The sequence below is a fragment of the Siphateles boraxobius genome, unplaced genomic scaffold (assembly GCF_051911475.1).
Source record: "Siphateles boraxobius isolate OS27281-9 unplaced genomic scaffold, OSU_SipBor_1 8, whole genome shotgun sequence".
In the NCBI taxonomy this organism is placed as follows: domain Eukaryota; kingdom Metazoa; phylum Chordata; class Actinopteri; order Cypriniformes; family Leuciscidae; genus Siphateles; species Siphateles boraxobius.
The window spans coordinates 33,837,585-33,865,441 of record NW_027509208.1 but is presented as its reverse complement, the minus strand read 5'-3'; the positions used below and the strand labels follow the sequence as shown (position 1 = coordinate 33,865,441).

At 46.5% G+C, this 27,857-nt stretch overlaps 1 protein-coding gene across 14 annotated transcripts in view; it reads right to left on the bottom strand.

The window, feature by feature from the left end:
- Positions 1-27,857, bottom strand: part of lama2 (laminin, alpha 2) — a 419,939-nt gene that overhangs the window by 133,582 nt on the left and 258,500 nt on the right. For all 14 annotated transcript variants that reach the window (XM_077221106.1, XM_077221108.1, XM_077221107.1 and 11 more), the window contains one exon: positions 24,202-24,413. In XM_077221106.1, the coding sequence (XP_077077221.1) occupies positions 24,202-24,413 (212 nt within the window). The remainder of the gene's footprint in view (positions 1-24,201; positions 24,414-27,857) is intronic.

Here is a 27,857-nt window from a genome sequence, read left to right as displayed (position 1 = left end):
GGTTTGTTGTTGTGAGGATAGTTCGCTGCTGAGGGCTTTTAGTGGCCTCTACTTCCCCTTCACGTGCCTCTCTCGAATTCCCGTGCTTTATACATGGTGGTACGATATCCTTGTGTGAGTGCGATGTGGATGTGCGCCTGCCGCCTGGTTATGAAATGAATATACGTGAAACTACCACTATTGTGCAGCGCTCCCTTTTTATACGGCAAGTATAGGGACGTCCCGCCTGACGTCACGCCATTTGCAGCAGCCATTTTGACGGAATAGAAAATGCCATACAGCCGGTGATAATACAGCTCGTCGTGAAATATTTCTATCATGCGCGAGCGATGCTGTGCAGTTTGATGCGATCACATACGTGATCATACAAAAGGAATCTCTTTATACTGTACCCCAAACGAATCAAAACGGAGAAACAAGTGGTTGGCGGCAATAAACAGGCAAAACACTGATGGCGGTGTTACTGTTTGGGTTCCAACTCAACACAGTCCAACTCAACACAGCTTTGCAGTCTTCATTTTGGATCAGGTAAGTTGTCCCCTCGAAGGCTAATGAGTGGTTTCTAGGAGTTCGGGATCAAATGTTATAAATCCACTGTTGTCATAGAAATCCGCAATGTGTGTGTGCACTACCATTCAGCGGTACATAACAAGAGTAAAGATAGTTTGCAGCTTGATCTTCAGATTTCGTTTCGCTGTGGTCCCGCAGTGCGGTGTCGTAGACATGCAAATAATATCTCATGTCGTTATTCATGATTTGTGAATTTGTGTAACGGTGTTACTCCGGGCTGAAATCAGTTTTTTTTCTTCTGAATTTTAATTTTAAATTGGGTATAGCTCCAAAAGTCGGTCACTTAGAAGTCTGAACCCAGTTAACCCATGTCAACCCAGTTGACATGCTAGATTTGTGAATTTTTTCACAGCAAAATTCTTGTCTGTAAACCGATCGCTAAGTCCGGTAGACAGGAATGTGGAAAATAGGCATTTTTAATGTTTAATAATGTATAATAACAATTTATAATAAACACACACACCGCTGGATAACAAAAACACTTGTTTTAGATTGAGCCTGATTTGTGAAAACTTTCACAGGTCAGTTTGGGTCAGTTAACCCTTCTTTGAGTGGTTAACTTGGTCATTCTGATTTGTGAAAACTTTAACAGATCAGTTTGGGTCAGTTAACCCTTCCCTTAGTGTTTAACTTGGTCATTCTGATTTGTGAAAACCTTCACAGGTCAGTTTGGGTCAGTTAACCCTTCCCTGAGTGTTTAACTTGGTCATTCTGATTTGTGAAAACCTTCACAGGTCAGTTTGGGTCAGTTAACCCTTCCCTGAGTGGTTAACTAGGTCAATCTGATTTGTGAAAACTTTCACAGTTCAGTTCGGGTCAATTAACCCTTCCCTGAGTGTTTAACTTGGTCATTCTGATTTGTGAAAACCTTCACAGGTCAGTTTGGGTCAGTTAACCCTTCCCTGAGTGTTTAACTAGGTCAATCTGATTTGTGAAAACTTTCACAGATCAGTTTGGGTCAGTTAACCCTTCCCTGAGTGTTTAACGTGGTCATTATGAGTTGTGAAAAGTTTCACAGGTCAGTTTGGGTCAGTTAACCCTTCCCTGAGTGGTTAACAAGGTCAATCTGATTTGTGAAAACTTTCACAGATCAGTTTGGGTCAGTTAACCCTTCCCTTAGTGACTAACTTGGTCATTCTGATTTTTGAAAACCTTCACAGGTCAGTTTGGGTCAGTTAACCCTTCCCTGAGTGTTTAACTTGGTCAATCTGATTTGTGAAAACGTCTCAGGTTACGTATGTAACCCTGGTTCCCTGATAGGGAACGAGACGCTGCGTTTGAGACACGATGGGAACGCTCTGCGTGATTACGTCGTGAAGCACGTGTAAAATCAGTCCAATGGAAGCCCACTACGACATAGGTGACGTCATAGACCAGGAAACGATATAGCAGCCCTGAAATCAGACCGCGACAGCTTCTGAAAAACCTGAAGCAAGTCGATCAGGGCATGCAGGAAGTATGGCAGGCAAACGCAGCATCTCGTTCCCTATCAGGGAACCAGGGTTACATACGTAACCTGAGACGTTCCCTTTCAAGGGAACTCGAGCTGCGTTTGAGACGCGATGGGAACCCCATACCCACTACGCCATAGTGACAAATGCCCGTTCTGTGTGAAGTCCTGCGCACACTAAGAAGCAAGCAACCTCGCCCCAGGAGTGGAGAGGTCAAGGTCATAAAACCTGACAAATGTATGCGGAGAGGACCATCCTGCCGCATTACACACGTCAAGAAGGGAAACTCCCGAAATTAAGGCCATAGAGGCCGCCATACTCCAGTAGAATGGGCCCGCACAGCCATAGGTGAAGGCAGTCCCGCCGCTTCATAAGCCAATGAATAGCCTCGACTATCCATTTACTCATCACCTGTTTAGATGCAGGGCATCCTCTCTTGAGTGACCCAAAACAAACAAATAATTGCTCAGATTTACGCCACAGAGAAGCTCTGTGAATGTAGGCATCTAAAGCCCGGGCTGGACATAACAGGTTAAGCTGTTCCTGATCTGGGGTATTAAAGGGAGGAGGATAAAAGGCCTGCCGCACTATTGGGCCCCCAACATTTAGTGGGACCTTAGGAATATAACCCGGTCTAGGGTAGAGTAATGCATTCACCATACTAGGTGCAAATTCCAGACATGAAGGAGCAACCGACAGAGCATGTAAATCACCAATTCTCTTGATAGACAAAATAGCAAGGAGAAATATAATCTTTAGAGTGAGGAATTTTTCTGAAACCTCCTCGATGGGCTCGAAGGGAGCCAAGGCCAGACCCTCAAGTACAATGGCCAAATCCCAAGCCGGTGCTCTAGATTGCAGTGCAGGCCTGAGCCTCAATGTACCACGGAGAAAACAAATAATAAGAGGATCTCTCCCAAGAGAAGAAGCCCCGAGAGAGGTGATAAGCAGATATAGCCGCTACGAACACCTTTAAGGTGGAGGGAGATAATCCAGCAGAGAAACGGTCTTGAGGAAATCGAGAACTGTACCAACCGGGCAGTTAACAAGATTTAAAAAACGTTCTCCACGCCATGTAGAGAACAGTTTCCATTTCAATGTACATAGTTTTCTCGTTGAAGGAGCTCTGGATTGAAGGATGGTCTCAACGACCTCAGTCGAGAGACCGGATTCTATGAGCTGGGCCCCCTCAGAGGCCAAGCCCACCGTTTCCACAACTCCGTTTAACCCTTTTCTATTATGTGCAGGACCCATAGAGAAATATTTGGCAGAAGTTTCCACGCTGCCAGAAATTCCGATAAGGGAACCAGTCTCTCGAGACTGGCCTCTGGATTTGATTGAACAATCATTTCGGCGCCCTGAAGCGGCGAACCGGCAGGGAACAACCGAACTGACCGTTCTACAACCCTCCTCAGAGGATTGCACGGGGACGCTGACACCTCGGCGCCCTGAAGCGGCGAACCGGCAGGGAACAACCGAAGTGGCAGCGCTGCGACCCTCCTCAGAGAGTCGCACCCCAGCAGAACTCCCCGGAGCATTGATAACGGGGGGAATGTGTACAGGTGCAGCCTCGGCCACACCTGCACCATAGCGTCCAGTCCGAGAGGAGCTGGATATGTGAGGGAAAACCATAGCGAAAAGATCGACCTGAGCTTGACCAAAGATTTCCCATAGGAGCTCCACCACCACGGGGTGAAGTCTCCATTCCCCGGGCCTCAGCCCCTGCCTCAACAGGATATCTGCTCTGATTTACGAGATCGTCAGTGTGTTGTCCGGACCCTCCGCCGAGCGACCACTCATGATCACTTCCGACTTGTGAGGGAAGCATCCGTCGATAGCATAATGCGTCGACAAGAAACCCCCAACACTGGGCCTGGGCGAGGAACTAAGGTTCTTCCACATGACCGAGGCACGTAGGCATAGCCGCATGACCTTGATCATGTGAAAACGGATTTCCCCTCGGAGAAAACCCCTTGGTCCTGAGCCACCACTGCAGGGGTCTCATGTACAGAAGGCCAAAAGTAATTACGTTGAACGCAGCTGACATGAGACCCACAGTCTGAAACTGTTTCACAGTGAGTGACTGGCCTAGATAAACCCATATTACACCTAGAAAAGTGGTCCTCTGAGCTGGGAGGATCACACTCTTCTGGCGTTGAGTGGCAACCCCAACATCTTTAAATGAGACAGAACGACATCTCGATGCCGAACTTGCAAATGCCAAATTGAGCTACGATCAACCAATCGTTGATATAATACAATACGCGAATGCCCTGGAATCTCAAAGGAGCCAGAGCTGCATCCACGCATTTTGTAAGGGTGCGGGGTGATAAACCTAGGCCAAATGGAAGAACCCGATACTGGTATGCTTCGCCCCATTTTTAAAGCGAACCTCAGGAACTTCCTGTGATGAATAGATACTTGGAAGTACGCATCCTTCAAGTCTATTGCGACAAACCAGTCCTCGGACTGAATCTGTGATACAATCTGTTTGAGTGTAAGCACTTCCTGCTCCATAACCAGAGCCTGCTGTGAGTCCACTACCGTAGGGAGGACCCCCTGAAATCTGGGCGGACGAGAACCGCTGTAACCCTTTTCTATTATGTGCAGGACCCATAGAGAAATATTTGGCAGAAGTTTCCACGCTGCCATAAATTCAGATAAGGGGAACCAGTCTCTCGAGACTGGCCTCTGGATTTGCTTGAACAATCATTTCGGTGCCCTGAAGCGGCGAACCGGCAGGGAACAACCGAACCGACCGTTCTACAACCCTCGGAGGAGGATTGCACGGGGACGCTGACACCTCGGCGCCCTGAAGCGGCGAACCGGCAGGGAAAACCCGAACTGGCAGCGCTGCGACCCTCCTCAGAGAGTCGCACCCCAGTGGGAGCCGAGGAGAAACGATTTCTCAAAACCGTCCCTCCTTTTATTTTTTCGACAGGACTTCTTGTCTAAGCTTTATTAGAGATGACGACAGTCCTCTTTTTATTTAGATCTTGCCTACCTCTAACAGCTTAGTTCCTACGACCCTCCTTGGAGGATCGTAGGAAAAAGCAGGCACCTCGGCACCCTGAAATGGCGCACCGGCAGGGAGACCGAACTGACTGCTCTACGACCCTCCGAGGAGGATCGTATGGGGACGCTGACACCTCGGTGCCCTGAACGGCGAACCAGCAGGGAACAACCGAACTGGCAGCGCTGCGACCCTCTTCAGAGAGTCGCACCCCAGAGGGCGCCGAGGAGAAACGATTTCTCAAAACCGTCCCTACCCCGGAGGGGACCACCCTTTAGAAGCCTGATAGCCTCAGCATCAGGTCTTCTTCTTTGCACTCTATGCCAGTTTAAGGAACATAGATTGGTGAGGAAGAAACCTCTGGAACGCCGCTGAAAGGTTTAGTTTTCTTGAAAGCGGAGCGTCCAGAAGAACAGACATTTTTATCTTTCTTTTTCTTTATTTTTATATCAGAAAAATTTATACATATAAACATATATATATATATATATATATATTCTCGAATATATTCTCGAATAGAGTCAATGCTGACATCCTCACATTCATCTATGTCCTTAAATACTTTACCCACCAGTACTGCCTCATAAAATGTATTTATTATTAAAGATGGCTGGTGGGTAACGTCGGGGTTAAAAATGATGACGCCGACCCGGGAGAGAGAAAGCTCGCAAGCGTCTCTATAATCCAAGGCATTGTTATACCATGATACTTAATACCCATAACATTACTCTAGTTAAGACGTTTGGGTATTAAACATATAAAATAGAAACCGGTTTATTCCACGATCTCGACACCTCAGTGTGGAGATAGGGAAAAACCAGTAGTCCCCGACGAGGAGGCTGAGATACAGAGTTCCCTTTCAAGGGAACTCGAGCTGCGTTGAGACGCGGTGGGAACGCTCTGCGTGATTGCGTCGTGAAGCACGTGTATAATCAGTCCAATGGAAGAGCGAGACGTCATAGGCGGTGACGTCATAGACCAGGAAGCTATAAAGCACACCAGAAAACAGACCGCGACAGCTTCTGTTGCCTTCAGCAAGCGATCTGTGTATTCTGTCCTTGTCATATTTATTGTTGTCTGTCAAGTTGCAATATATATATATATATTATGGCAAAAGAGAGCAAGCAGCTTTTGTGTTGTTCCCTGCCCACGTTATATCACGGGTGGGGACACACACATCAGCTTTTTGTTACTATTTGGGAGTGGAGCATGCCACAGTCAGTTCTCGAGGGGGCTGACTGTGAGCATTGCGAGAAGCTGTCCGTGAGGACGCTCCGCTCCCGCCGGGCGTTCTTCGAGGAGGACGGTTCGGTTCGCGCACCCCGCGCGGGTCCCGCTGTTGCCGATGCACGGCGGCGACTCGCATTTTGGGGTTCGCAAACGGATCTGACAGCGGGGGTTGGGACGGGCCCCGCCCTATCTCAGCTTTCACCTGCCAGATCCAGTGCTGGCGATTTCCAGTTCCGAGGAATTGGTATCGTTAGTGTTTTGTTTAGAAAAAGAGAACAAAACAAATAAAGATATTAAGAAAAGGCAGATGTTTGAGTTTTCAATAAATGAATAAATAAGTCAGCTCATAACTCTGTTGAATAAAGAGGAGCTTTAAAAGGAGGTTTATCTAGTGCTGTTGCTAGTTAAATATTTTCTGGCCAGCTGAACATTATGAGAGTGAAAATAAAAAGAGTTTATTAGATGAAATAAATCTAAAAACAGAAAAACTCTGTATCTCAGCCTCCTCGTCGGGGACTGCCGTTTTTTCCCTATCTCCACACCACACTGAGGTGTCGAGATCGTGGAATAAGTCGGTTTCTATTTTATGTGTTTAATGCCCAACGTCTAACTATAGTAATGCTATGGGTATTAAGTATCATGGTATGACAGTGCCTCGGGTTAAAGAGACGCTTGATAGCTTTCTCTCTCCCGAGTCGGCGTCATCATTTTTAACCCCGACGTTACCCACCAGCCATCTAAATAAAAATTTTTATTAGACAACGCTGGTGGGTAAATTATAAAGACATGGATGAATGTGAGGTTGTCAGCACTGACGCTATTCGAGAATTGCGTCGTGCAAAAACAGATAAACTATTCTGGGGAGGGACGGTTTCGAGAAATCGTTTCTCCTCTGCGTCCTCTGGGTGGCGACTCTCTGAGGAGGGTCGCGGCACGGCCAGTTCGGTTGTTTTTCCTGCTGGTGGCCACGGAGTGATATATTTATATATATATATATATATATATATATATATATATATATATATATATATATGTTTTTCTGATTTAAAAATAAAGAAAAATAAGATAAAATTATGTCTGTTCTTCTGGACGCTCCGCTTTCAAAAACAAAACAAAACAAAACTAAGAATAAACCGTTCAGCGGCGTTCCAGAGGTTTCTTCCTCACCAATCTAATGTTCCCGAGACTGCTGGGCGGAGCAGTCTCAGTCTACTAAGCTCCTTGCAGCACAGAGTGCAAGAACGAGCATCGCCATTTGGGCTCCTCCACAATCGAAGGGGACTTGGGTGGCGGTAGCAGTCTAGCCAGTTAGAGAAATGCGAGATCAGAGGACTATTTTATCTCTAAAAAAGCTTGGACAATAGGAAGCCCTGACGCCGAGGCTATCAGGCTTCTAAAGGGTGGTCCCCTCCGGGGTAGGGATGGTTTTGAGAAAATCGTTTCTCCTCTGCGCCCTCTGGGCTGCGACTCTCTGAGGAGGGTCGCAGCGCTGCCAGTTCGGTTTTCCTGCCGGTTCACCGTTCAGGACACCAAGGTGTCAGGGTCCCCAAACGATCCTCCGAGGGGGGTCGTAGAGCAGTCTGTTCAACCAAATCCAGAGGCCAGTCTTGAGAGACTGGTTCCCCTAGTAGAATTTCTGGCAGCGTGGAAACTACTGCCACATATTTCTCGGTGGGTCCTGCACACTATAGAAAAGGGTTCAGATTTCGGTTCTTGTCCGCCCAGATTTCTAGGGGTCCTCCCCACTGTGGTGGACCCTGAGCAGGCTTTGGTTATGGAGCAGGAAGTACTGACACTTCTGCAAAAGGAGCTGTAGAAGGGGTTCCTCCTCCCGGCAGACAGTCAGGGTTTTACTGCCATTACTTCATTGTTCCGAAAGAGGATGAGGGCTTGCGTCCTACTCTAGACCTGCGTCAATTAAACAGCAGGTTTCAGAATCTTAAGTTCAAAGTATGCTTACGCTAAATATGATTGTGTCACAGATTCAGTCCGAGGACTGGTTTGTCACAATAGACTTAAAGGACGCTTACTTATCTATCCATCCTCATCACAGGAGGTTCCTGAGGTTTGCTTTCAGGGGTGAAGCATACCAGTATCGGGTTCTTCCATTCGGCCTAGGTTATCACCCCACACCTTTTACAATATGCGTGGATGCAGCTCTGGCTCCTCTGAGATTCCAGGGCATTCGCGTATTAAATTATATCGACGATTGGTTGATTTTAGCTCAGTCCGAGCTTTTGGCAGTTCAACATCGAGATGTCGTTCTGTCCCACATAAGGAGGTTGGGGTTGCGGCTCAACACCAAAAAGAGTGTACTCCTCCCAGCTCACAGGACCACTTTCTAGGTGTATTATGGGATTCGACAACAATGCAAGAACGTCTGTCTCCTGCACGTATGTCTGCGATTCTCACAGCCGTAAAGAATGTAAAACTAGGTCAGTCACTCACTGCAAACAGTCTCTGAGACTGTTGGGGCTCATGGTAGTTGCGTATAACGTAGTTACTTTTGGCCTTCTGTACATGAGACCCCTGCAGTGGTGGCTCGGGACCAAGGGGCTTTCTCCGAGGGGAAATCCGTTTTCGCATGATCAAGGTCACGCGGCTATGCCTTCGTGCCTCGGTCATGTGGAAGAAACCTTGGTTCCTCGCCCAGGGCCCAGTGCTGGGTGCTTCTTGTCGACGCGTCACGCTATCGACGGATGCTTCCCTCACAGGATGGGGGGCGGTCATGAGTGGCCGCTCGGTGAAAGGACTTTGGCTGGGGCTCATGGCAGTTGCGTCCAACGTAGTTACTTTTGGCCTTCTGTACATGAGACCCCTGCAGTGGTGGCTCGGGACCAAGGGGTTTTCTCCGAGGGGAAATCCGTTTTCGCATGATCAAGGTCACGCGGCTATGCCTTCATGCCTCGGTCATGTGGAAGAACCTTGGTTCCTCGCCCAGGCCCAGTGTTGGGGGCTTCTTGTCGACGCATAATGCTATCGACGGATGTTTCCCTCACAAGTCGGGGGCAATCATGAGTGGTTGGTCGGCGAAGTGTCCGGACAACACACTGATGGTCTCGTATATCAGAGCAGATATCCTGTTGAGGCAGGGGCTGTGGCCCGGTGAATGGAGACTTCACCCCGAGGTGGTGGAGCTTCTTAGGGAGAACTTCGGTCAAACTACAAGTCGACCTTTCGCATCGCTTGTACAATGCATTGCCCTTGTGGTTCTCCCTCACGCATTCAGCTCCGCTTGGAATGGATGTAATGTAATAGGTGTGGTTGCCACTACACCTATACGCTTTTCCCGATATCTTTGCTCCTGGGAGCTCTGGAGTTGTGGATAATGTGGGCTCGGCCTCTGAGGGGGCCCAGCTCATAGATTCAGGTTTCTCGACCGAGGTCGTGGAGACCATACTCCAGTCTAGAGCTCCCTCCACGAGAAGACTAATATGCTGTTCTCTGCCTGGTGCAGAGAACGCCTTCTAATCTCGTTTCTGCCCTGTTGGTACAGTACTTGATTTCTGTAATGAATGTTTCTTTGCTGGGCTATCTCTGAGGAGAGATCCTTAATTTCGTCTTCTCCGTGGTACATGAGGCTGAGGCCTGCACGTACTTGGATTTGCACCTGGTTGGTGGTAGTATTTCTTCACCCCAGATCGGGTTGTATTTCTAGGTCCCTACTAAATGTGCGGGTTATTTGTGCTCCAGGCCTTCTGTCCTCCACCTTTAATACCCCAGATCAGGAAAAACTTAAATCTGTTATGCCCTGTCCGGGCTTTGGATGCTTAGGTCCACAGAGCTGCTCAGTGGCGTTTATCAGAACAATTATTTGTCTGCTTCGGGTAACCTAAGATAGGTTGCCCTGAATCTAAACAGATAATGAGCAAGTGGGTAGTTGAGGCTATCTCACTTGCTTATGAAGCGGCCGGACAGCGTTCACCTGTGGCTATTTAACTAGCAACAGCATTAGAAAAACCTCCTTTAAAAAGCTCATCTTTACTCAACAGAGTTATGAGCTGCCCATTTATTGAAAAATCAAACATCTGCCTTTTTCTTAATACTTTTATTTGTTTTGTTCACTTTTTCTTAACAAAACACTAACAATACCAATTCCTCGGAACTGGAAATCGCAGCACACTGGATCTGCAGGTGAAAGCTAAGATAGGGCGGAACCCGTCCCAACCCACGCTGTCAGATCCGTTTGCGAACCCCAAAATGCGAGTCACAGCCGTGTCTAGGCAACAGCGGAACCCGCGCGGGGTAGCGCGAACCGAACCATTCTCCTCAAAGAACGATCGGCGAGAGCGGAGCGTCTTCATAGATAGACTCATACAATGCACACAATCAGCCCCCTCGAGGACTGACTATCACCTATGTCGTAGTGGGCTTCCATTGGACTGATTTTACACGTGCTTCACGACGTAATCACGCAGAGCGTTCCCATCGCGTCTCAAACGCAGCTCGAGTTCCCTTGAAAGGGAACTACCGTAGGTCAGTTTGGGTCAGTTAACCCTTCCCTGAGTGTTTAACTTAACCATTCTGATTTGTGAAAGGATCTGTGAATCACATACTCCTTAAATGAACAGTTTTATTAAAATGTCAGTGTAACAGGGCTGAGAAACCCATTCACAAGATATACATAGCTTCTTATGATTGAAAAAAAATACTTCAGTTTAAAATTATGTACATGTAAGGTTTCTTAATTCTTAATATTTGTTATAGGTAACACACTCGGATAAGAAATATACAAATAAACTGATCTTTGAAAGTTTTCACAAATCAGATTGACCAAGTTTACCACTCAGGGAAGGGTTAACTGACCCAAACTGATCAGTGAAAGTTTTCACAAATCAGAATGACCAAGTTAACCACTCAGGGAAGGGTTTACTGACCCAAATTGACCTGTGAAGGTTTTCACAAATCAGAATGACCAAGTTAAACACTCAGGGAAGGGTTAACTGACCCAAACTGACCTGTGAAGGTTTTCACAAATCAGAATGACCAAGTTAAACACTCAGGGAAGGGTTAACTGACCCAAACTGACCTGTGAAGGTTTTCACAAATCAGAATGACCAAGTTAACCACTCAGAGAAGGGTTTACTGACCCAAACTGACCTATGAAGGTTTTCACAAATCAGAATGACCAAGTTAAATACTAAGGGAAGGGTTAACTGACCCAAACTGACCTGTGAAGATTTTCACAAATCAGATTGACAAAGTTAAACACTCAGGGAAGGGTTAACTGACCCAAACTGACCTACGGTAGTTTTCACAAATCAGTTTGACCTAGTTAACCACTCAGGATAGGTTTAACTGACCCAAACTGACCTACGTTAGTTTTCACAAATCAGTTTGACCTAGTTAACCACTCAGGGAAGGGTTAACTGACCCAAACTGACCTACGGTAGTTTTCACAAATCAGTTTGACCTAGTTAACCACTCAGGGAAGGGTTAACTGACCCAAACTGAACTGTGAAGGTTTTCACAAACCAGAATGACCAAGTTAACCACTCAGGGAAGGGTTAACTGACCCAAACTGACCTGTGAAGGTTTTCACAAATCAGAATGACCAAGTTAAGCACTAAGGGAAGGGTTAACTGACCCAAACTGATCTGTGAAAGTTTTCACAAATCAGATTGACCTAGTTAACCACTCAGGGAAGGGTTAACTGACCCAAACTGACCTACCGTAGTTTTCACAAATCAGTTTGACCTAGTTAACCACTCAGGATAGGGTTAACTGACTCAAACTGACCTACGGTAGTTTTCACAAATCAGAATGATCAAGTTAAACACTCAGGGAAGGGTTAACTGACCAAAACTGACCTGTGAAAGTTTTCACAAATCAGATTGACCTAGTTAACCACTCAGGGTAGGGTTAACTGACCCAAACTGACCTACGGTAGTTTTCACAAATCAGAATGACCAAGTTAAACACTCAGGAAAGGGTTAACTGACCCAAACTGATCTGTGAAAGTTTTCACAAATCAGATTGACCTAGTTAACTACTCAGGGAAGGGTTAACTGACCCAAACTGACCTACGGTAGTTTTCACAAATCAGTTTGACCTACTTAACCACTCAGGATAGGGTTAACTGACTCAAACTGACCTACGGTAGTTGTCACAAATCAGAATGATCAAGTTAAACACTCAGGGAAGGGTTAACTGACCAAAACTGACCTGTGAAAGTTTTCACAAATCAGATTGACCTAGTTAACCACTCAGGGAAGGGTTAACTGGGAAGGGCCTATATCTAAATAAAGCTTGAGATTTCATTAAACGAAACAATTCAAAACGAAAAGAAATAGGCCACTCGCTGATTATTTAATCCATGATGTGCATTTCTCTCTATGCGCGTTCATACGGAAATGGCGATCATCAAATTCATTAAACGAAACTATTCAAAATGAAAAGAAATAGGCTAGCCTACTCTCTGATTATGTAATCCATGATGTGCATTTCTCTCTATCGTTCACTATGGAGATGGCGATTCGTCAATTTCTCTAAAAGAAACAATTCAAAAGGAAAAGAAATATAGGCAGCATACTCTCGGATTAATCCATGATGTGCATTTCTCTCTATAGGCGCGTTCACTACTGAGATATCAATCGTCAATTTCTCTAAACGAAACAATTCAAAAGGAAAAGAAATATAGGCAGCATACTCTCTGATTAATCCATGATGTGCATTTCTCTCTATAGGCGCGTTCACTACGGAGATATCAATCGTCAATTTCTTTAAACGAAAGAATTCCAAAGGAAAAGAAATATAGGCAGCATACTCTCTGAGTAATCCATGATTTCTTTCTATAGGCGCGTTCACAACGGAGATATCAATCGTCAATTTCTTTAAACGAAACAATTCAAAGCGAAAAGAAAAAGGCTAGCCTATACCTTCTGATTATGTAATCCATGATTTGCATTTCTCTCTATATATGCGCTTTCACTAGGAGATGGCGATCGTCAACTTAATCTTTGCAGCACTGACAGAAAAGTTGTATTAATAAAAATCAATGGACGCGTCACCGGATTTACAAATGCACTTCTTGCTTGTTGCTTGTTAATTTAATTTAAATTAATTAATAAAATGAATACTTTAATTATCATAATTAAAATAATTAAATATTATTAAGTGTCCCATTTTTGTACAAATACATTAGTATTTATATCTACCACCCCCTCAGCACCTGGGTTCAAAAATTATTTGGCGCCACCATATTATAATGGCCCACGTATTAAAAATAGTCGAGTCTAAATAGGGCTCCGGCTCATAATTACATTTAATGCCGTCAGCCGGGATCAGACACAAAGTGCACGGGTTGGCCTTGATTATTATTATTTTTTTTTTTTTTTGCCCGATCTGGTTTTCAGTTTCTGAACGGTGTAGGCACAAGCCAACAGTTTGGTGACGCTGTCTGAGCCTCATGTCATAATTTTTAATTAGTCACGGTAATACCGTATACCCCGGTAAAATAGGGAGGAGGTTTGACGGTATCAAAATTTGGATACCGCCCAAGCCTACTGTCTGGTCTGTCGGTCTCCGTGTCCTCTTTGCTTTGCGAATTTTCTGTGCATGACAAAATTGATGTGTGAGAAAAGTGTCAATTGCATGTCTCACGGTGAATTTGTGAGAGTTGGCAGCTCTGAATGGCGCTAGCTTGGTCAACATCAGCGAATGCTGTTTGTCAAATTAATGTAATTCAGACTAACAATAAAAATGTATTATGAACATATTCTCTGGTAAAGGTGAAGGGGAGTAGCTTGATGTAATATTTAAAAAATCACTTGACATCAACCAACGTTCCTATGGAGTCAAAACGTCCTCTATTAGGAGTTGGCTCGGCTTCGGCTATGGCTCTAGGGTCGTTGTGAAGGTAGGGGCGGAGCATAGAGACTATGCCGTTTCTCGTTTGTTACTCTAGAGTAGACCAACTCACTTTCTGGAGGTAGACTGCCCCCAACTGGTGTGGAATGTGGAGTATGAATTGATTTTTTTGGCGGACATGACACAAGGCACCTTAACTAGTCCTTCAATTTGTTTGTGATTTGCTTTATTTACTTTTGGTTTATTACTTATTTTCTCAGTGTATTCCTTTGTGAATGTTGTTTTGCTTTATTTGGCTTGTTTTGTGACTGTTTCTTGTAGTGGTTTTGCTTTATCTTTGTTTTGCTTTACGGGTGTTAGAAGGACTGTGAGATGAAAAACAACCAGCTTTGGTGCCCATTCTGACTTTCATCATTGTAATATTGTTTCATGATTTTCTGGTTTATTAATTTAAATGTTTGTTTGTTTTGTTTTTTATTTCGTGTCTTTGTTGAATGTTGATACCAGTGTGGTAATTTTTGATTTCGTTTCAGGAGCCGAGGCTTCAGTGCAGGTCGCTAGGCCCTCACGTGCGGTGGTGGAGGGTTTTGTCACGGAGTGCTGTGCGTTCATGTTTGACTTTATTGGAGTGCGTGTTGATACCTGTGCACAGGGTGGTAAGAGTGATTGTAGGAGCCTTGTGCTCACTAAAATAGTGTGCCTGCCATTGTTAAGCCTCAGCCTTCCTTTTGGTTCCTTGAGGATCGTGAATGATGAATGTTGATCCAATTTTTTTAATGATTTTTTAAGATTGTTGTGACCACTAAAATAAAGCTTTTGTATTTTTTCGTATCCACATCTCTGGCCCTCGTTTTGGAAAATCACACTCCTGCGTGTCCCTATGTAGGTGGTTAAATTCACTAGTATACATATTTCCCTGGTTAAACAGGTTGGTGTAGTCTTGCATATGTAGAGGTAGTTCCCTTTCGTTGTCACTCCGAGTTACGTCGGATGACGACGAATGGGGTTTCGCTTAGAAAGCCTATCAACTTCGATTATTACAAAACGAGCCAATGGCAAAGAAATGCCATGGGTCTGCGGAATTTGCATGGCGTAACTCTGCCCCACCTCGTGGGTATAAAAGGAGGAAGCCGGCAGCAAGCAGATATGTTTTCGCTTCGGAGCCAAGTGTATTCTTCTCTCCACAAGCCATCTCTGAATTGTCAGCTTTACAAACGAGTACCTCGAGTGTTGGTGTGACGGCGATCTACGGCGAGAGCGTGCTTCCTGCTGATCTGTTGCAGTGGTCTGCCAGTCGGTGCGTTTCTCCCCGGGTGCTTCAACACTTGAGTTTTCTCTCACTAAAAGAGCTTACACGTGGCACGTCTTTTTAAAGATGTCTCGCCCGTGTACTTCTGGTTGCGGCAGATTGGTATCGGACTCTGATGGGCACGAGCGTTGCATAGTATGTTTGGGCATTGATCATGCTAGAGCAGCGCTCGTGGATGACTCATGTTCTCTCTGTGGGAACATGACCATCGCGTCATTACGGTCGAGACTCGGTGAACTCGCAAGAGTGAGAGTCCCCTCATCCACCCCCCGTCCTGCGGCTGGTGGCCAGGGTGATCTGAGGGTTACGGTCTGGAACAAGGCGCCGACTATGTGTCCGCGACCCCAGCCCCCCTCTTCAATGACGGTGCCCGCTAGTGAACTGCTGATTCCCGCGGGTCTACCCTCTGGTGGCCCGCGTGCTTCAGTTGAAGCTACAGAGGAAGATGCCATGTCTGTTGCAGCATCACTTGGCGGGTTTGACTCTTCTGGAAGTGAGGGCTCGTCACAGCTGCCACCTTCCGGTGTGCATACGGCTGTGCTCGAGTCTGATCCGGAGATGACGGCCATGCTTTCCCGGGCAGCCGCGAGCATCGGACTTGAGTGGAGGCCTCCACCCTGTCCTGAGCGCTCGCGGCTGGACGATTGGTTTTTGGGTAAGGCCGCCGACCCTCGTCCTCGGCAAACCCCAATACCTTTCTTCCCGGATGTGCATGATGAGATCTCGAAGTCCTGGAAGACCCCCCTGTCTTCTCGGGACCGCTCGCTGGTCTCATCCGCCTTTCCTCCCCTCGATGAGGCAGCTGCCCGTGGGTACACTGGGCTTCCCCCGGTTGAACGCTCTGTTGCCATGCAACTATGTCCTCAGAGTGCTTCTTCTCGGGGCGAGCCTAAGCACCCATCCAAAGCCTGTAGATTTTCGTCGACCCTGGTGGCGAAGTCTTACAGAGCGGCGGGACAGGCGGCTGCTTCACTGCATGCTATGGCCACTCTGCAGGTCTACCAGGCCCAGATGCTCAGAGACATGCACGAGGGTAGGACAAACCCAGGGCTCTTTGATGAGCTGCGCGCCGCGACCGACCTTGCTCTCCGGGCGACGAAGGTTACCGCGCGCTCCCTGGGTTTGGTGATGTCCACAGCTGTGGTCCAGGAGCGACATCTGTGGCTGAACCTGGCTGACATGCGGGACGCTGAGCGGACCCGTCTGCTTAACGCCCCCTTGTCCCAGGCCGGCCTCTTCGGCGGTGCAGTTGAAGACTTTGCCCAACAGTTTTCAACTGCCCAGAAACAGACCGAGGCCATCAATCACATTCTGCCCCGCCGGCCCGCTGCTGCCTCCACCTTGCCGGCCTTGCCGGCCCGCCGAGGGCGCCCTCCTGCGGCTCCCGCCCCTCCCGCCCGGACCACGCAGCAGCCTCCACCCAGGGCCGGTCGCGGAGGAAGCCGTAAGAAGGCGCCACAGCCCTCTCCTGCCCCGCCCCCCACTAAACGCCGGGCCAAGCGGCGCTCCTGAGACGGGCTGCTCAGGGATGATGATTGTTTCTCAGGAGGTGGTAGCAGGACCACTCCTTCCCCCGGTGGAGGGCCGGGGGAGAATCTTTTGTTCTCCACTCCCCGCTGCTCACCCACGGGTGGGCAGCACCCTAATGTGGTTAAAGACAGAAACAATCCCCTCTTCCCTGAGCTCACAGACTTCTCGGGCGACACAGAGCGCCGCCCACAAGCCGTGCTCTCCTCGCCCCCCTCTGTCCCAGAGGCGGTTGACACGGCGTGCCGTCCACGGACCGCTTCGCCCCTGTCCCCCTCTGTCGCCAGACCCCTGGCAGAGCAGGCCCCCGCGGGACGACCAGCCTGGTCCTCCCCTGGCCCCCTCTGCCAGGGTGCGGTTGCTAACTGTGCCCCCTCTCCGGGCCGCTATGCCGTCCACATCTGGGCCAGTTACTCCGCCTCGCTGCCCCTCGGGGGGGACGCCTGTGGCTCGCATGATCCCGTTGGTTCAGTTCCTGGGAGCCTGGCTAGAGCTTCCCCGTCTGTCCCACTGGATCGCGCGTACCGTCAGGCTCGGCTATGCGATTCAGTTCGCACGGTCTCCTCCCCGCTTCAGGGGAGTCCGCTCCACTTTGGTCGGTGGCAATGCCCCTATCATGAGAGCAGAGATTGCCACCCTGCTGGCGAAGGGTGCAATCGAGACTGTCCCTCCAGCCGAGATGAGGTCCGGCTTCTACAGCCCCTACTTCATTGTCCCCAAGAAAACCGGTGGGTTACGGCCAATCCTGGACTTGCGCGTGCTGAACCGCTCCCTTCACCGGATGCCGTTCAAGATGCTCACCGCCAAACGCGTTTTCGAATGCATACGGCCCCAGGATTGGTTTGCAGCGATCGACCTGAAGGACGCCTACTTTCATGTCTCCATTCTTCCTCGACACAGACCGTTCCTCCGGTTTGCTTTCGAGGGGCAGGCATACCAGTACGCGGTTCTCCCTTTCGGGCTAGCCCTGTCTCCTCGCATCTTCACGAAGGTCGTCGAGGCGGCCCTTGTTCCCCTTCGAGAGCAAGGGGTTCGCATCCTGAGTTATATCGACGACTGGCTGATCCTAGCTCACTCTCGAGATCAGGTTTGCGAACACAGGGACCTAGTGCTCCGGCACCTAGCCCGTCTGGGCCTTCGGGTCAACTGGGAGAAGAGCAAACTTTGCCCCGTGCAGAGGATCTCTTTTCTCGGTATGGACATCGACTCGGTCGCCATGTCCGCGCAGCTTACGAGCGAGCGCGCGCAGTCACTGCTGACTTGCCTAAGACAATTCGAGGGCAAGAGTGCGGTTCCACTGAAACTTTTTCAGAGGCTCCTGGGGCATATGGCATCTGCAGCCGCGGTCACGCCGCTCGGATTGCTTCATATGAGACCGCTTCAGCTTTGGCTTCGCGACCGAGTCCCGAGGTGGGCATGGCAACACGGCACGTTCCGAGTACCAGTTACTCCGACCTGCCGTCAGTTCTTCACCCCGTGGACGAACCTCGATTTTCTCAGGGCCGGTGTCCCCCTGGCTCGAGCTTCCCGGCATGTTGTTGTCTCAACAGATGCCTCCACCACGGGCTGGGGCGCCATGTGCAATGGACATGCTGCTGCGGGCTCCTGGACAGGACCCCAGCGGCTGTGGCATGTCAATTGCCTCGAGTTGTTGGCAGTACGCCTTGCCCTGCACCGCTTCCGAGCGTTGCTCTGGGGTCAACACGTACTAGTCCGCTCAGACAATACCGCCACTGTAGCGTACATCAACCATCAGGGTGGTCTACGCTCCCGCCGTATGTCACAACTCGCTCGCCACCTCCTCCTGTGGAGTCAGAAGCATCTGAGGTCGCTTCGAGCCATCTTCATTCCCGGAGCGCTGAACTGTGCAGCCGACGAGCTCTCACGGCTTCAGCCCCTACCTGGAGAATGGCGACTCCATCCCCAGTCGGTTCAGCTGATTTGGGACCAGTTCGGGGACGCTCAGATAGATCTGTTTGCCTCTCACGACTCGACCCACTGCGCCCAGTTCTATTCCCTGACCGAGGGCACGCTCGGCACGGATGCTCTGGCGCACAGCTGGCCGCAGGGCCGCAAATATGCGTTTCCCCCAGTGAGCCTTCTTGCGCACACTTTGCGCAAGGTCAGGGAGGACGAGGAGCAGGTCATTCTGGTTGCCCCTTACTGGCCCAACCGGACCTGGTTCCCCGAACTAGTACTCCTCGCGACAGCACCTCCCTGGCCGATCCCTCTGAGGAAGAACCTTCTTTCTCAGGGACGGGGCACCCTATGGCACCCTCGTCCCGATCTTTGGAACCTCCACGTGTGGCTCCTGGATGGGACGAGGCAGGTTTGAGTACCCTACCACCAGCGGTGGTGGCTACCATCACTTCCGCTAGAGCGTCGTCCACGAGACACGTCTATGCGTTGAAGTGGAACCTCTTCGTCAACTGGTGCTCTTCTCACCGAGAAGACCCCCGGAGATGCTCGATCAGTGTTTTGCTTTCCTTCCTTCAACAGGGGCTGGAGCGAAGGCTGTCTCCCTCCACCCTGAAGGTCTATGTTGCCGCCATTGCCGCACATCATGACCTCATCGAAGGTAAGTCGGTGGGGAAGCACGACCTGATCATCAGGTTCCTGAGAGGAGCGAGGAGACTGAATCCTCCTCGTCCTCCTCTCGTTCCCTCTTGGGACCTCTCAGTGGTTCTAACTGCCCTGAAGAGTGCTCCCTTTGAGCCCCTGCAATCAGTCGAGCATAAGTTCCTGTCTATGAAGACAGCGCTCCTGGTTGCACTGGCCTCCATCAAGAGGGTTGGGGACCTGCACGCATTCTCCGTTGACGAAGCGTGCCTGGAATTTGGGCCGGCTTACTCTCACGTGATCCTGAGACCCCGGCCTGGATATGTGCCCAAGGTTCCTACCACTCCCTTCCGGGACCAGGTGGTGAACCTGCAAGCGCTGCCCTCGGAGGAGGCAGACCCAGCCTTGGCACTGCTCTGTCCAGTACGCGCCTATGTAGACAGAACGCAGTGTTTCAGGACCTCAGACCAGCTCTTTGTCTGTTATGGTGGGAAGCTGAAGGGAAAGGCTCTCTCCAAGCAAAGGTTGTCTCACTGGATAGTGGACACCATTGCTTTGGCTTACCAGCAGCAAGGTCGACCGTGCCCCCTTGGTGTGACTGCCCACTCCACCCGGAGTGTGGCGTCCGCTTGGGCTCTAGCGCATGGCGCCTCGCTAACAGACATCTGCAGAGCTGCAGGCTGGGCGACACCTAACACATTCGCCAGATTCTATAATCTCCGAGTGGAGCCTGTGTCCTCTCGTGTACTCGCTTCAACCAGCTAGTACCGGACCCGCTCAGGTGTCTTCGCTTGCTCGCCATTCCACTCCACGGACTGGATACGTGCGATATTTTCCTCAGGTGAGCTTCTCCGAAAGCCCTGAGCTCCTCCAGCACTCCTGACGTCGGCGCCAGTGTCTATTGCCTGTGCGTCGGCTAGGTGCCTCCCGTGTGCATGGTCCCTCCTCTGAGCGACCCCCACATGTGTATTTCCACTGTAAGCCTCTCTGAGCGTGTGTCTTTCCCTTGGCAAGCCACCTTGCCACCCCTGGGGTTGAAATATTCCACCTGCGGCTGGACACCCCAGTGTTTTCCATATGCTTCCTTCGGGTCATATGTGTATTCTCTAAGTTCCCCCCCTTCCGGGCTGGCATTAATTGCATACTTCCCCTAAGCTTGGGATATGCTTCCCAGTGTACCTTGGTATTCCTGTGTTATATGGAGTCCTTTGTCCAGGCTGACAGGGATCTCGATTTACGCAGGGCACTGGAAGACAGCTGAGAAGGTGGCGTGATTAGACTGGTAACCCCACTCGTCGTCATCCGACGTAACTCGGAGTGACAACGAAAGGGAACGTCTACGGTTACGTATGTAACCCTCGTTCCCTGAGTAGGGAACGGAGACGTTACGTCTGCCTGCCACTTTCCGCTGTACTGCGGGGATCGCCTGAGCTCAGTCTTGGCTCCTCAGCGAAGAAACATATCTGCTTGCTGCCGGCTTCCTCCTTTTATACCCACGAGGTGGGGCGGAGTTACGCCATGCAAATTCCGCAGACCCATGGCATTTCTTTGCCATTGGCTCGTTTTGTAATACTCGAAGTTGATAGGCTTTCTAAGCGAAACCCCATTCGTCGTCATCCGACGTAACGTCTCCGTTCCCTACTCAGGGAACGAGGGTTACATACGTAACCGTAGACGTTTTCTCCTCTTAAGGTCCCGCTACATAAGCAAGATTAAAAACAGATAAATTAATAATTGTATTCACCAATGACCTTCAATTGGTCAAAAGTGACACAAAAAAAGTGTTACAAAAGACTTATTTTTCAAATAAATGCTGTTCTTTTGATCTCTGTTTATCAAAGAATCCTAAAAAATAAAATGCATCATGGTTTCCACAAAAATATGAAGCAGCACAACAGTTTTCAATGTAGGTCATTCAAACAACTTCTTCAGCTTCCCCATTGAGCGCTGCGCTCCCATTGCATTGTTCTGGTCTTCACAAGACGTTATTCCCAAAAGAAATAAAGTCATTTCTATTTTCTTCAATTAAATATAAACATGCTCCAGAGTTTGAAAATGGTTGAGCATTGTACGGTACAGACCTGATGTCAGCAACCGCATTATTGCTTTCTACAGTTTAGGAGATGCTAAATCTTGGTCCAAATTTTCAAATATGACTTTTGTACAATATTTCTAGTAATATTAATATATATATAAAAATTCAGTTTGATAATAGTTAATTATATGGATTATTTTATCAGTACAACAATTTATGTGAAAATGTATTAATAATTGAGAATATCACAACATTGTTTACATAAATTTTCACATTATAAATGAAAACATCAAAAATCTTAAAACTGTCTTTTTTTTAACAGGTTTAAATTAGATTTTTAATCCCATCATTTGATTTGAACCACATGATATGAACATGTTTTGCAATATTATAACCATATGAAATGAGCTAAGCACTGCTAAAGTCTGTAGGAACACATCAAGAGTTTAAAACTGTTTTATAGTCATGTTTCATGTGCAACCATGGGAATATTTTCTGAGCTTGCCTCTAGCGTATATACAGTAACAGCTGAAATTAAAAACCACTGAGATTATTCAATATCCCATGACCCCTTTGCATGCTAATCAGCGCAGTGTGTGTGCAAAACAATCAAAGAGAACGACTGTATCCTGCTTCAGATGCCAGTGTGTGTGACCGTGTGCTGCAGGGGGACAGATTGCGTTTCAATGTAATGCACACACACTTTCTGAGCACAGATGGAGCTGCGTGAGGCCTGTTGGAGGGGAATCGGTGTGTATTGTCCTTGAGGCTAGATGGCCTGAGCTTGTTACTGGATCAGATCACCTCTCACTCACACACACACACACACACACACACACACACACACACACACACACACACACACACACACACACACACACACACACACACACACACACACACACACACACACACACACACACACACACCTGCCATACAGGCTGTCTGGAAGTACACAATTTAATTTCTACAAAAATTGACAAATTAACAAATTTTAAAGTGACAGCCAAATATGGCATTTAAAGGTGAACTGAACAGAAAAAAATCAACGTTGATAACATGTTGTTTATGAGAATTAAAAGTAATTTACATTAAAAATTTTAACTAAAAATATCAATATAGCTTTTTTTAAGCAGCACAAAAATTGCGTTTGTTACGCTGGCAATTTCGATGACGTCACCGGCATGGTAGGACCCGCGAAGGTAGGCAACAGCTACAGGTCCTATATACACACACGAAAATCAGTAATTTTAATTGAATGAGTTACGCATTTGGGCATGTGAGGGACAGGCCAGTAGTATCTGACTACCACCACATGGAGGACGACCAGTTTCAGGCTCCACATACAGTACAGGATCGTTTGGGGGAACTGACTGGTGCGGGCGCTGCCAGAGCATGGACGCTTCATGTACTCATTGACGTTTTCAACACATCTGTCTCTCGTACCTAGGATTAAACACTAGAAATCACGACTAGAATAATTTTGTTGACAAGGCCAGGGGGTAGAGAGAAGCTAGCTCTGCTAGTGTTGGTTGGTAACGGAATAGCCTACCATGCCAGTGACGTAGTCGAATGTTGAAATCCAACATGGCGGCGCCCATGTAATAACAACAACATTTTCAACGTACCATTTTATCCCTTTTAACAAATTCTGTCATTTTAATATTTGTACCAATCAGTTCAGTTCATCTTTAAAGAAAGGAAGCAAAACATCCTGCTTTATAGAGTGCTTACATAGGGCACCCACTTTTAAGCACCTACATTAATATACATTTATCTATAGGCAGTTTGAGTGTATAAAATGTATTACATAAAAAATGATGTATTAATTGTACTAAAAATGTATTATTTTGCCGAATATGTACTTCTATTGAAACTGAATCCTGTACTCAACATTTACAATACTAAAATTTTAATTTTTACTCCTTGCAATTTAATTTTGCACCATAGTATATTTCACAGGTTATCTTAAACTAATAATATAAAATATTATTGAATAATTTCTTGAACAATAACAAGCCATTTTCATAAAACAAAAATGTAAATGTCTATTAAGATCATGATCTCTCATTGGTGGATTATGTGTCATAACTGGATCTTCCGGTGAAATGACAACGTGACATACCCAGGGATTCTCCAATCATGTAGCCCGGTTTAACCCTGGCCTCACATTCATTTGAGTGCCAAACCCACATTTCAACATCTAATCAACAACCGATGCATAGAACCAAGTTCATGCCCTCATTTTTTTCTCATGCAATAATCCGTTTCACTCTGATGTATGTAACAATACAAATGAAAAAAATATGCCGCTACATCCATTACATTTGATGTTGACAGTTTCCCCATTCAGATGGGACCAGCTTTCCCAGAGGAAGTCAGGTAAATTCATGTTTCGCAGACATACTTTTGCAGATTTACTTTAGTCTGTTTTTCAGTGCCTAGTGTTTTTCAGCTGTCTCGTATTTCCTATGAGAAAACGAATCCCATTCGGATGGGAATGTCTGAGATAGAGAAGTTTTTTGTTTTGTTTTGTTTTTTACAGTGCTTCTTTTTAAGCTTGAAAGACATGGTCACTAGTATCTGTGATGAAAAAATATATTTTTTAAGACAAAAAAAAAACGTAACGTCGGTCCTTGGTTTTAGACATCACATATTGTTGTTAGCTAAAACAATGAAACTCAGCTCCTTCCCTCACCTTGGCAATTCTTGGCTACGAGGGCATCTCCAAAGTATCCGTCAGCACACCTTCCACAGTCCGTCCCTCCGTATCCCTCACGACAGCGCCGACAGGCTCCGGTCACCGGGTCGCAGCTGAGCGCCGCTGTACGGTCCAGGTTACCGTTACACATACACGGCTGACAGGAACCCCCAGGAACGCTGGGACGCCCGAAATAGCCATTAGCACATCTGAGGTCGTCAAGAGCAGAGAGAATGCATACTTTAAAAAATGCGTAGTCAAAATATTCCAGTCCTTCTGCAGTGACACAAAACTGTATATCGGACCATTTGACCATCTCTTAGATCTGGAAGCGACTCTTTATCTGACAATTTTGACTTTCTATCTCACAATTGTGTGATATAAAGTCGCATTGTGTGTTATAAAGTCAGAATTGTATGATATAAAGTTGCAATTGCGAGTTATAAAGTCCAATTCTAAGGGAAAAAATATTTTTTCTCACTCATTTCTGACTTTATAACATGCAATTGCGACTTTATGTCACACAATTCGGAAAAATAAAATCAGAATTGCGAGATGTAAACTCACAATAGTGAGATTCAAATATTTTATTCTGTGGTGGAAACAAGCTTCCATACTTACTCACTTTCTTCTTACATTATAAAATAATTTATGCTTAAATTAATTTCTCACATGCATGTGTTTTATTAATTGCTACGCAGCCATGTAATTAGCTGGATAATGTACAGTCAGCCAGCTTGGGGTCCTGGTCACTGTGTGGGTTTGTTTTAAGATAATGAACAACTGACTGTTATAAACTAACATTTATAGCTTATGTACAGTATGATGCATTAGAATACATTTAACTCCTAGCTTGATGGTGGCACAGTGAATTAGCTGTCAATTTATTTATTTTCATTTTTAGGTATAGTTCAAAGCAGATCAGACGTCACTTTAGCCCAGTTATGATAGCGTACACAGAAGCTAAACATTAACTGAACTCATCTTAGTTATAGAGAATAGCTGGTGTAAATGGGATGAATGGACACACTTAAGGAAAGCATTTAAGTATATTGCATTCCCAGACATGTACTGTTTCTCTTTTAAAGGAGCTGTGTACACACTGTACTGGTTCCATTACAGTCCGTCTGATGAACAACCCTTTTGATCATGAAAAGAGCACCCGAGACTTTTCTCGCCAAAACAAAGCACAGAATGTGAGAGAAATGTAAGGGGAAGAGACGCTATCACTTCCTCCGCTTGCTTCGCCCACCCGCTCTTCTTATCTGCTGTCGGTGCGTTCGGATCCAATATCTATTGAAGCAACTTGTGCTGCTGGCTGATAAACACGCACAGTCTATCCACTCGCCTCATGTTAAATGGATTCCTCTGCGCTTATCGGCACACAGCTGCGCTATCTGCATGATTGCGGAAAGAGAAAGTAATCACTGTGTTTCACTCGCGCTCAGCGGATTCCACAAGCCACCCTAGATTTATTAATTGAATATGGTATTGCTTGTGACTGTCTTTACAGGCCCAGAGGCATGCTATCAGAATCTAGTTCTAACTTTTGGAGATTTTAACATTTAAACAAAGTCTTAGATCTCACAATAACTTTAAAAGACATAATATCCCTTTAACAGTACAAATGCTCTGGGATAATGTCTCATTTAAGGAATATTGGATTGGTACATTCATATACAGTAATATCTGCTTTTATAGTTGTGTTACTGTATGTGGGGCCAGATTACAAAGTGCCCTTTTTACCAAACTGCTTGTCCTGGTACTTTCCATTTAATAATGGATTTCAAGTTGCTTTTGTAGGAAATTGTCTTCTAAGCACTTGACTGTAAATGCAATATGGAAAATGGGAATCATTCAAAAAGATCTGTTCACATTTACTCAGATATGTATAAGTGATTTCTTTTTACATTTAAACTAATGAGACCAGGGGCCAGATTTACTAAACAGGGCAAATTAGAGCAAAGAGTATAGGGATGTCCCGCCTGACGTCACGCCATTTGGAGCAGCCATTTTGACGGAATAGAAAATGCCATACCGCAGGTGATAATACAGCTCGTCGTGAAATATTTCTATCATGCCCGAGCGATGCTGTGTAGTTGGATGCGATCACATACGTGATCATACAAAAGGAATATCTTTATACCGTATCCCAAACGAAACAAAACGGAGAAACAAGTGGTTGGTGGCAATAAACAGGCAAAACACTGATGGCGGTGTTACTGTTTGGCTTCCAACTCAACACAGTCCAACTCAACACAGCTTTGCAGTCTTCATTTTGGATCAGGTAAGTTGTCCCCTCGAAGGCTAATGAGTGGTTTCTCGGAATTCGGGATCAAATGTTATAAATCCACTGTTGCCATAGAAATCCGCAATGTGTGTGTGCACTACCATTCAGCATAACATAAGCTTGTCATAGCCGGACACATCAGGCTCCCAATTTTACGATATATATATATATACTTTTTTTGTTGTTGCTTTAAACAGAAAATCATTTGTTAATCAAACGTTTAGCTGTCGCCCTTTATGATAGAACTATTGCGCATTTTTTTCACGGTTCTAACGGTGTATGGGTTGACTACATTTTTCTATCTTTTTTTGTAGCAGTGAAAAAAAAAACTACCAACATTAGATAGAAACAGTATTAAAGTAGTAGTAAAGAGTAGAAAAGAGAGCCGTGGAACTGCTCAGTTAGCTTCAGAGTCAGTAACGTTACTGGTAAATGCATTTACCTAACACACTGTAGCCAATGTTAAAACGTTTTTATGTAATTATATTATTAGTATAATAATATACTAATAATATATATTAACCACGGCAATGGATCTACTACGCGGCAAGGGGTCACGTGACTGGGAGATCCCTATAGAAGTATCAAGAGGCGAAACTCTGTTGCAGTTTTGGTAACAATCGCTAGATGGCGCAGCTGTCGCGCTGACGCTATTTTGGACTGAACCAACGGTTTTACCGTTAGCGCAACTGTACAGCATTATGTCTGGAAATAATTGGAAACAAAGAAAACAGTGTTTTGCCATCAACTGCAACAACTACCAGTCAACTAGCATTTCATAGATTCCCCAAAGATCCAGAGAGGTAAAGTAGAAAAGGTTTTTATTAACGTTAAAGTGAGCAGCGTACGTACGTCTCCATGCGTAAATAGCGGCATATGGATGTACAACATGATGAGTGAAGAGAAGTTGTGTGACAAGAAAAAATGCAAAAACTCTCTTGTATACATGGTGAAACTATTCTATAGAGTCAGAATTCTTCATATATTACGGACCCAAAATCGACAACTCTTAACGTTAAGCACGACCTGGAGAAGAGACAGTGCGTGTGCGCTCATGTCACGCACAAATAGAATATCCAGGAGGTAATACCACTAACTTGAAATACCACGTTAGCCGTGTTCACTCGAGCTGTTATAACGCCTGCAGAGTCTGACTGCTTTAGAGTAAGCATGAGCTCCAATATCACCGGATCCGCAGCCAAAAACAAATCATCCACCCGCCCTAATGTTATCTGATTTAGGTATCCGCACCCGATGGTCAAATTACAAGTATTCTGTGTTGTTATGCGTGATTATAAATGGATGATCGTCTTCAACAACGGACTCGTTGACGGATGCGCGCGTCTCAGGGTAACATTATACA